The sequence below is a fragment of the Salvia miltiorrhiza genome, chromosome 4, assembly GCF_028751815.1.
Source record: "Salvia miltiorrhiza cultivar Shanhuang (shh) chromosome 4, IMPLAD_Smil_shh, whole genome shotgun sequence".
NCBI lineage: Eukaryota > Viridiplantae > Streptophyta > Magnoliopsida > Lamiales > Lamiaceae > Salvia > Salvia miltiorrhiza.
The window spans coordinates 6,654,775-6,666,304 of NC_080390.1; the positions used below are offsets into that span (position 1 = coordinate 6,654,775).

Sequence of the window (11,530 nt, forward strand, 5' to 3'; positions counted from 1 at the left end):
CTCTCTCTTTTACTGCTTTAAGATCTCTTCTCTTTCATTTCTCTCTAGAGTTTGAACTAATAAAATTATATATATAAATAAAATATCTAAATTGTTAGAGTTATGTTTGTTAGATAGTTGACAATTGGAGTCATGGTTGAATATAATTTCATATTTGATGATGCTCTCTCATACTCTAGATGAGATGATGCTCAAAACTCCGGACGAGATGATGCTCTTTCAAGTTTTAGACGAGATGATTCTCTTTCAAGTTTCAGACAAGATAATGCTCAGAAGTTAGAGATGATCTGTCAAGTTTGCGACGAGATGATGCTCACAACTTGGTTGGTCTTAAAACTCCAAATGATATGATGTTCGATAAATCAATTATGGTCTTTTAAATATCAGGCGAGATTATTTTCATAATTAGTTATGCTTTTAGAAGTTCGGAATTATATGATACTCACAATTCAATTATGATTTTTCAAACTCCATATAAAATTATGGTCAAAAGGCAAAATAAAAAAAATTTGAACAAAATTAATAAATCTTGTAACAACAAATGCAACAAATCAATCCGCCATCATACCTATGTCAAATTTATATGTATTTCTACTCTTTTTTTTTTTCTTATGCGTTAACTTTTTATAAAATTTCATATGAAAACTAATGGGTATTTTTATGATCTCAACAAAATTAATAATTTAATTGCTAAAAGTTGTTGAGATTAATATAATTTAAAATGTATTACTAATTTAATTTAATTTAATTAATTATATAAATAATTTACATAAAAATTATTTTATATAATTATCATAAGAATAACATAAAATATATAAATTACAAAAAATATGTACCCGTCGAATTTCGACGGGTAATACACTAGTTGATAATATATATATATATATATATATATATATATATATATATATATATATATATATATATAGGGGAGGACTACAGTGAAAACACTTCTTAAAATATAAATATAAACATTTTTTAATGTACGAATTTTATCCAACAAGGTTACGAATTGTAAAAAAATAAATTTTTGTTACCTTTGGGATTCGAACCCAGGACCACGAATTCATTCAAAAGGGTTACAAATCAACCGTAGATCTTGATGATTTAAGGGCTGAAAATTGTTTATATTTTATATTTTAAGAAGTGTTTTTATTTTAGCTCTCCCCTATATATATATATATATATATATATAGGGTTGGGTTCCGGTGGATCCCTATGCTTATAATAGATCCGTAGATTCAAATCTAGACCACACATTTATGACATGTGGCGCATCAAGATGGTGACACGTGGCAAGGCATTTCAAGGCAAAATCTGGAGAGGGGTAAAATTGGAATGTAATTTTCGAAATTCAAAAAAAAAAAATTATATTTTCTCAAAATATGTATATTTTAGATGCATAAAGTTTCATACGAAATGCATGAACTTTCATATAAAAATGCATAAAGTTTCATATAAATATGCATAAGATTTCACCCCACCCCCCACAACCCAGAACCCCACTCCCACCCACCCCCTACCCCCCACCACCCCAAAAAAAAAAAAAAAATTTATTTTTTTAAAAACTGATTTTCTGACCACTGACCCACCCCCACCCCCACCCACCCACCCACCCCCCCCACCAAATTTTTTTTTTTTTTTTCTCAAAAAATGATTTTCTGACCACTGACCCCCCCACCCACCCACCCCCAAAAAAAAAATTTTTTTTTTGAAAATCAGTTTTTAAAAAAATAAAAAAAATTTTTTTGGGGGGGGTGGGGGGGGGGGGTGGGGGTGGGCCAGCAATTAGAAAATCAGTTTTTGAAAAAAAAAAAAAAAAATTTGGGGGGGGGTGGGTGGGGTGGGGGGGCAGGGGGCAGGGGCAGGGGTGGGGTGGCGAAACTACCAGATTTATTAAAATGAAATGCATTTTTTGTATAATTTAATGCATTTTTATGTGAAAACTTTATGCATTTTTGTTTGATTTTATATGCATGTGAAACATGCATATTTTTGGGGGGTGGTAATGGGGAGGGTTGGGGGGTGGTGTGGGCTGGATTGGGGGGTGGTATGGGGTGGGGTGGTGAAAATACCAAAACTGAAAAAATTAAATGCAATTTTCTGTTCAAAGTTATGCATTTCATGTGAAAACTTTATGCATCTTTGTGTGAAACTATATGCATCTAAAATATATCTATTTTGAGAAAATCTAAAAAAATATATATATATTTTTAATTATTAAATCCGAAAATTACATTCCAATTTTACCCCTCCAGATTTTGCCATGGAATCCTTGCCACGTGTCACCATCTTGATGCGCCACATGTCATAAATGTGTGGTCAAGATTTGGATCTAGGGATCTATTATAAGCATTGGGATCTATATGATCTCATTCCTATATATATATATATATATATATATATATATATATATATATATATGTTAAAAATTTTAAGAGGTGGACACGGGTCACTGAATTGCCTGAGATTTTTAAAAAAGTAGAGGTATTTTTTTAATTTTATAAATTTATTATAAAAAATAAAATAATACTCGTAAGATTTTTATCTTCACTGTTATCAAATTGAGTTATTTTACACTGTGATTGACATGCACGTTTTAGAGTTGAATCGATATACACATAATTAATTTATGCATATCATGCTTGAATTTTAGAGTTTTATTTTTTGAATTTGATATTAAAAATTACTTTATCTCGCAAAGTTTTATCCATCTTAATTTTTCATAGTTGTTGTGTGAACTTGAATTTGAAAACTACTTTTTATAATTTAAAATGATATTATAATTTTGTTAATGATTATTATTATTTATTTTTAATTTAATTAATTTTTATTTTAAGTCTAATTATTAATTTTATTAAAAAGAAAAATTGGACCCCTAAATCAAAAGTCTAACTCCACCACTAATAATTAGTGAAAAGATGTTTCATGAACAAATAAAAAAGGAGCATAGTTGAACATACATATAAGGGCGTGTTTGAGAGCATGCCCCATAAATGAAGATATTAATTACATATAGATAATTAATCTATATTTTAAGATTTTTAATTATATATACCATTGTTTGAGTGCCACAAAATAAAGCCTGTATAACTTGAAAAGAATGTTTGATAGGTTCTATCATAATAATTTTACAGCCATATTAAACTGTGAAATGACATGAATACCCTCAACTAACAAATCAAAATAACCAGGTGCCCTTGGAGTAATTGGGGGGAAATCAGCAAAACTTTTACCGCGAAATGTGTAGATGATACTCTGCAATATAAAAGAGACGAGCTCCTTCTTTTTTATCGTCTTTCCGTCTTCTTCACCATCTAAATTCGGTGCTATTGCAAGCCAGGGTTTCACATCTTTTAAGACCATTCGACACTTGTTGCAGTTCATTTCATCGACGCGATTCGAAGGTATAAGCACCATGAGTAACTTCCAAGGTATGATTTTTCTCTGCATTATGAAGTATATTCGTTAGGCATTTAGAATACCTTCCGTTTATGCTTCCAGTTTTTATCTTGGATTTAAACGCATGTGGTCAGGCGAGGTTCTTGTTTTTTCATGACTAATAGGTGTATGAGATTTTTCGATTATGTTTTGTTGTTGTTTCATTAGTTTCCTGAAATCATATCCCCCCTCCCTTTTCATTGTTGTTACTCATTAGTTTCCTCAAATCATATCTCTAATCGTATGCGGCTGCGCTCTTGTTAATTCTCTGTATTTTTGTATGGTCGAGCAGATTCGGCGAGCAACGAAAACTGCCGTGGCAAAACTAACAAAAGCAGCAAGACCCGGCGTAGTTGGTCAGTGAGGGAAGAGGAGGTCCTTCTTGCTTCTTTGAAAGAACTAGTAGTTCAAGGATGGAAATCGGATAACGGATTTAGGGCTGGATATCTTGGAAAGCTAGAGGACGCAATCAAGAATGTGTGGCCGGGGACGGATCTCAAAGGCACGCCTCATATTCATTCGAGGATCTCAACGTGGAAAAGGAACTACAATTCGCTAACGACTATGTTGGGTGATAGCGGAATTGGTTTCAACGTGGATGGGAAATATATGATTGATTGTGATAATGAGCAATGGGAGAACATTGTAGCGGTAGCCATATTTTATAAGTTTGTAGCTAAGTTTCGTTATGCTTTTTCATTGATACCTTGTTGACATGCTGTTGTTTACTATGTGTGTAGCGTGACCCCAATGCACTGAACATGCGGACGAAGAGTTGGCCCTACTTGGATGATTGGAAGGAGATATTCGGAAAAGACCGTGCTACTGGCATAGCGGCGGAAGATGCTGCTGATGCAGTCAACAATTTGCACGATGTTGACAACTTTGATAACGATGGTGGGCAAGGTGATTACCATCCCCACTTTGAAACTGATGAGGCCGGCGACGACAGTGTGTGTCAGCCTCCAACGAATGATGCAGGTGCTGCACGAGTATTGGGCCGCAAACGCAAAGCTAGTGATGAGTTTGGCAAACTTTGCGAGATCATGAGAGAGATGAGCAAGACCTCCAATGAAAGAATGGACAAATTCACATCTGTTCTTGGCTATAAGCAAGACTTGAGTAAAGCAAGAAAGGAAGTTTATGATCACCTAAGCAATATGCCTACTTTGACAATGAGTGACAAGTTTGATGCATATGAGATTTTGGCAGGTGATAAGCAGGGATTGGAATTGTTCATGGGGCTTCCGGATGAGGCGAAACCGCATTTCGTCTTGAGGATACTAATGTCAAAGAAACTCTAGCCTTTCTACTCGTATAGCAAATCTATTTTGGTGTGTTATTATGAAGCACATAGATGCTCTATTATGTTTTAAATATGGAGATGGAAAATTTGTTTTGCTATGGCTTCTAATTTAAGGGAAAATTGTACATGATCTCCAATCTATTTTGGTGTGTAAAAATTATAAATTGCCTTTGTAAGTGCTTTCGAATTGTAAATGATGACAGACTTCTATTTGTATCTTATCTTTGTCATGTTGTAGCTTCGAGGATAACTTTATTGTATTTGTGTTTGTTACTTGAATTGTTGTGATTTAATGAATGTGTGGCAGCCCTATGTTTTTCGAGACATAAAATTGCACAGTAATGCAAGCATAATATTCACATAGCAAGAGTAGTTTACTACAAATCCCATCTTATATTAGATGGTTTACCATGTCTACTACTTCATCATAAGGCCATATGTGGCATTGTCATCCTCCTAGCCTAATTCATGGTAGTATCAAAAGCCTAATTCATCATAAGTGGGGAGTACATCCACAGCAGCACGACATAAACATCAAAAGTCTAATAGTAGCTTCTAGTTCAAAATAACATAAGACCTACATATTTACCATCATTCATCAACAAAAGAGGGAAGCTTACATAGCTTGGCATGAGTCTTAATTATGCGGGCTAGACGATGCACACGAGCTCATTTCAATTCCTTCATCTTTGCCTTCCATATTATTAGGCCCGATGCTCGACTCGGCATCATCGTTGAAACTTAGTTTACGTGCTGCAGGTACTTTGATGAGATGAGACGTCACCTCGTCGTCCGATATTATAACGCATTTGTTTGTGGCTGAAGCAACGAACTCATTAGGCGAGTCACTTATAAGAATGACAGTGGGAGAAGCCTCAATCTTGATGTCATTGTAGCCGAATAGCCTGAACAACTGCTTCCACAACGGATCACCATGCTTGTAGTATGCACGAGCAAAGTCATCCTCCTACACGTAAGAACGAGCAAATTAAATGACATCGAAAAAAATAAGATCTGTATGTGGCGATGCTTTGCTGGTACAGTTGCATTAAGAGAATATAAATGAAAAACATAGCTTTCCCAAGAAATTACCTCGAAGATTTTCTTCCAAACTTTGTCATCCGTTGTCACCTGATTTTTCGCCTCATCCCAAACCGTTTCAACACGAGCAGTGAGCTTCTTGAAGCATTTGTATCGCTTTCTCAAGAAGTTCACACGGTCGAGGACGTCGCTATACGTGACATCGGCATTGACCTCCTTGTTCAATGCCTCCATAGCACATATGAGTGCATGAGGTGAATCTGCGGGTTCTGTTGGTTTGCATTCAGCTTCTCGCTCCACAAGCCTCCTTATAAGGTATGAGTCACGAGCAATGTTCCAGCCACCATTATAGAGAAACCAGTCTTGGGATGGCTCGCCGCTTGGTTTCATGGTCGCTGCGCTATGATGTTCTGTAAAATTTACTTGGACTTCTTCAATTTCTATAAGCAGAAACATTCATATAAGTGGAAGTTGATGTGTAGTTAATGGTGGTTGTTGGGGGTTGCTTTGGTATAACTTGAGTTGACAACTGCAAGCTATCTATATTCACACATTGCGCAGCCAAAATGGTATATGCCTACATTTGGGATATGGGTGATAGCATTAAATGATGCATCATTAACCTTGATGAAGTCACTATCAAAATTGCATCAAAAATGGGTCTGACATTGATTTTTAATTATTTAATTTGTTTTTTCTGCTCAACATTTGGGAAATTGCATAAAAAATGAGTGTCTGTGCTTGTCAAATGGCTCAGCTGGGAACTACAGTTTAGCAAGTTCTTCTGCTGCTATTAGTTCAAAAAAAAAAGTTCGTTTGCTGCTATGTGTACTACAGATTTTGAGCTATGTGATGAGTATTTATTAATTGTTGCAACTATGTTTTAAGGTTGGATTTGGAGAGAGTACACAAAGAAATTGAATTATTTATTTTGAGCTATGTGATGAGTATTTATTAATTTTGAGCTATGTGATGAGTATTTATTAATTATTTATGTTTTGAGCTATGTGATGAGTATTTATTAATTTTTGCAGGAATGAATTCTAACAAATTCTTTAAGTACATTTATTATGTGACTTGTTAATAATAAAGTTTCTTAAATCCAAAATAATTATTCAATATTTTTCAAATAGGCAAAATCAAAGTTCAACTAATTAAAAGAGCCCATAATAATAATTAATTAAGCTTAAATTATAAGCCTTTTAACTACAGCCCAAATATTTACTGAATGGAAAGCCCAACATAAATAAATCAAAGATGGCCCAGAGTATTAAATAAACTAAGGCCAAAAATCATAGGCCCAAATCTTGAAACTAGAGAGGGAGAATAACCAACAGTGGCTTTACATTGAGAGAGTCATCATGCTTCCTGCTCGGATGACGAAGTACAAACTAGTAGGAATAAATTCTTAGATATGAATCACTACTACAAAATACTAGGTCCGGAGATGCCTACTTTAAGAAGTACTAATGCTGCTAAATCACATTACATATTTTATACATCTAGAACAACTTCCCAATTACAATGCCCAACACTACCGTGATAGCCAACAATAGAAATAGAGGAATTTGGACTTCATTATCACGTGTCCATTGCATGTGATTGTGTGTCGCCGGTATTGGAGAATCCACAACTGCAGAGGATGATGCGTGCTCCGACAATCGTGGCTGGTAGTTCGGAGCAGAGTAGGGAGATGCATTCGACACTTCTTGATGCCAAGAGGGATGGTACTCATCGCACCATATGAAAGATGCTACGTGATCTAACTTTGCAGGGCACTTGTAATACCATCTACCTGGGTGTTGAGCCCTCGGTCCGGCACACATCAAAAGCATTCGCCCACGTCCACAACAACAAGATGGTGTTATCTGCCTATCCATGGCCTGAAATATGAAACACATATCAATACAATAGAGTAGGGAGATGCACACCTAGCACTTATACTCAGTTCATATACTTTCCAATACAACAGCAACAACCAATCTCAATATTCACACCACAAGATAAATTCCACCAAGAAAATAACTCATATCCCACCAAGCAAAATAGCATAGCAACTTCACACCAATCTCAATATCAATCTCAATACAATCACAATCTAAATAACATACGATCTCAATCTCAATACAATCTCAATCTCAATCTAAATAAATTCCACCAAGAAAAGCACAGAAAATAAAAGAAATAACAGAAATTCACACCACAAGATAAATTCACAGCACAATATTCACATACAATCTCAATCTCAGTAATCACATCAATATTCACATACAATTCAAATTCCAGAGTTGCATAACATAAATAAAAGCTAAATAAAACAAGATAAAGAAACATTCGAGAGTTAACATCGCAGCATCAAAAGTAGTTCCCAATTCACAGCAATTCTACAACTAGTAGCAATATCAAATGTTGTTCAAATAGTTGAGCCACATGGCTTGAGCAATTGCATCTCGCTCGGCATTCCAAACGGGAGAAGAGTCTATCCCATCTATGAATTCACCATCTCCATCGCCATCCACCTGCTCGTTCGTACACGACTGGTCAAATTCTTGCTCGATGGGATCTAAAGGCATCTCTGCTCGGATGAAGTTATTTAAAATAAAACAACAATGGATTAGACGGTTTTGGGTCTTCACAGGATAGAAAGTCGAGCTTCTCAATATCCCCCATCGCATTTTCATGATTCCGAAAGCACGTTCAATAACGTTTCGGGCCTTTGAATGGCGTAGGTTGAACAACTCCATTGCATTTTGCGGTCGAGCAGTGTTCGGGCCCCACTCCTTCAAATGATAACGTATCCCCTTGTAAGGAGTAAGGAAGCCCTCGCTATTAGCGTACCCATTATCACATAGGTAATAGTTTCCTACAATAATAACAACCCATTTGTGAGTATGCTTCAAAAAGCCAACAACATTTGAAAAGACAAAATAGTAATCTGCCACTATGAAACACACCCTTAGGCACTCTCAAACCATGCTCTCGTCTGAGTGCATCCCGCAATATCCTCGAATCAGCTGCCGACCCTTCCCAACCAGGCAACACATAAACAAATTTCATGTCTCGATCACACACGGCGAGTGTATTAGTGGATATTTGACCTTTACGCGTTCGGTACCTCGGCTTGTCAACATTGTTGACCTGCACATTTATGTATGTGCCATCAAGAGCACCCAAACAACCCTACATCGAAATCAATTCGTTAAATGAAACATAGACACAATATTTCAAACACCCTCTCAAAATTTATTAATATAGTAGACACAATATTTGTTGACCTGTACAAATATAGATATTCTTGCTTGAACTTTAAATAATAGAGTTAAAGTACCTTGAACCATCGCCATCTGTTATCCGTACAGTCTTCTGGAACGGGAACAGGCTTGACAAGTAAAGTAACGTGCAATTTCAAGATTGCCTTTAGTACAAGGTGCACAAACTTGCTTACGGTTTGCCCAGAGCGCCAAAAATCGAACCTAACAACCCTATTCTTTTTATGATGGGCTAGGATGGACAAGAAGATTGCAACCTGTTCTTCTACCTTAATATACCTACCATCCGATAACCCCCCTTGATCGCGCAACAAAATGCAAAGTCTACCGAATGTGTTGCGATCCATTCGTAAATTAGCAAGACAATCTACATCACTAACACCTACAAGTCTATTCATATGAGTAATTTGATCAGGCACTCGTGCTATTATACCAAATGCAGTTGTGTTAGAACCTCTTTTTCGTTTACGTGATGTCGTCCTAACCAAGAGATGATAAGCTACCAACAAGAAAATCAAATTTTGATACAAAATCTGCTCTTCCAACAATAAGTATATGCATAATGTGTTAATGTCATCAGTCGTCATTTTTGATTCTCAACCCAACGAAACTGCAATCTGTAAAATTTATGAATAGCAGGTATTATCCAAAATTGAATAACAAATTGAAAGCTTATAACACTCCCACCAAAAGCAATTAAATTATCTACGTACATAATTACAATCATAGCATTCACCACACAAAGCATATACAATGAAGTGGCATGAGACATCAAGCACTCGAACACTAGAATACCCAAAATCAGCAAAGCAACTCTCAAACTTGTAAATCATATAAGTTCTCAAACATTTGATTCATACAAATTCCATATCAACCATCAAATGAAAAAGTAGAAAACAAAAACCATAAATCTCAACTTGATTTCGGTGAAGATATACAGTAATTAAGAAAGAAGTGCGAAGTCCCATAGCGATTCTCACCGACTCTTTTCTAATTTCTTACGACTTTGCAAGAGCTTGAATCCATATACGTACCTAGTAGAAGCCTTCGAATCCAACACCAAAAGCAGCCTTCACCGATCTTGGTTTCAAGAACAAAACAGATCTACAACAAAATTACAACACAATTTCGAACCCAATTAGAAATTATCATAGCACCTTTTCTCATCCATTTCAGATTTGAATTTACAAAAAACCCACTTCGAAAAAAATCGAAAATAATTCGAAGACTATTTGAAAACGAAATCAAAGGCGGAGGCAATTCTGCTGGCCGTCCGGTGAGATTTGGAGGTTGGGTTCTCAGATCGAGATTTGGGGGAGAGAAGAAGAGGGCAAGAAGATGAGAGTCACGCCGGTGGGTGGTGATTCGCCCGGCACCGACTTTCGCCAGATAAGGCGGCGGCGGCGTGGCTCGAGTCTGTGTGGGAGCGTGTTCTGTGGTGTTTGAGAGAGAGAGAGACGAGGGAAGAGGGGCGAGAGGGAGATAGAGCATAGCCGGCGCCTTCGCCGGGAATAGATGGAAGCGGCGGCGGCGATTTAGCGACAAAGGCACACATTGTTGAAAAAATTCGACAAAAAAACCCCCTAATCAACCTTGAAGATGAGTTGAAGAGATTCACAAACCTTGATTGGGGAGCGCCGCTTTGCTATTTGAAAGAGCGGGAGGCTACTGAAGCCCTAATATGAACTGATTTCAGGGAGAAAATCGTAAAGTAAAATTATTATCTAAAACACTGTTCCTCATATATTACTGATAAGGGGGTGAGGGTGAAATCAGATTTCTATGTGTAACAGTATTTTTTAGCGGGTTTGAGCGTTTTTTGCGGGTTCCAAGTATTAATGATAATGCCTATCAAACAATGAGAAAATGTGAGAAATATAGTATTTATCACCTTATAACCCCTAACAAACGTGCCCTAAATGAATTGAAATTTTATCGAAAGAAAAGAAAAGAAAGAAAATCTGACAACTTTTTGAACATACAGATAATAAAAAACTGAAACAACTTCTTGTTGTCTTAAGTGTGTATGTGTTTACTTTTTATTAATATTTCTCCAATCTTGTTAATTATTATACTCTTTTAACGTGCTATGAATAAATAACTAAAAAATTTAAAGATTCGTATTATTTATTGCTGAATTAGTCAACGATAGATATTAAGAAACAAATCTGATATTGTTACTCCACCAAAAGCCACGCGTTGTAATTTAATAGTATTGCCAAATCATTATAAATCGAAGTACTCATTTTTATTTCATTAATTGTAGATCATTATAAATCGAAGTACTGATCATTTGTTTATTTTTTTCTACAATCACGTGTTGGTATATATATGTATAATATATTAGCATTTTTACTCGTAAAATGCATGAAAAATATTTTTATATCTTCCTTGTATCTAATTGATATCAACTTTGTCATATTCATAATTATAATGTTAACTGAATATATTTCAGCTAAATAGAGAGAGAAAA

The 11,530-nt window shown here is 35.7% G+C and overlaps 1 protein-coding gene across 1 annotated transcript; it reads right to left on the bottom strand.

Moving 5' to 3' along the window:
* Positions 1 to 8,095: 8,095 nt before the first annotated feature.
* Positions 8,096 to 10,163, bottom strand: LOC131022489 (protein ALP1-like). The gene is made up of 4 exons (XM_057951997.1): positions 10,092 to 10,163; positions 9,117 to 9,674; positions 8,743 to 8,968; positions 8,096 to 8,651 (listed from the first exon to the last, which is right to left on the bottom strand). Exons 2-4 carry the CDS (start codon positions 9,642 to 9,644, stop codon positions 8,191 to 8,193), a joined length of 1,215 nt encoding a protein of 404 aa, XP_057807980.1. The 5' UTR covers positions 9,645 to 9,674; positions 10,092 to 10,163; the 3' UTR covers positions 8,096 to 8,190.
* Positions 10,164 to 11,530: the final 1,367 nt, after the last annotated feature.

What these genes read in the sequence shown, in the direction of transcription:
- LOC131022489 (XM_057951997.1), bottom strand. Translation starts at nt 9,644, where the DNA reads ATGACGACTGATGACATTAACACATTATGCATATACTTATTGTTGGAA. An exon ending in ACAGATGGCGATGGTTCAAG is followed by an intron (nt 8,969 to 9,116) that starts GTACTTTAACTC and finishes ATTTCGATGTAG; the next exon opens with GGTTGTTTGGGTGCTCTTGA. An exon ending in TGGTTTGAGAGTGCCTAAGG is followed by an intron (nt 8,652 to 8,742) that starts GTGTGTTTCATA and finishes TTATTATTGTAG; the next exon opens with GAAACTATTACCTATGTGAT.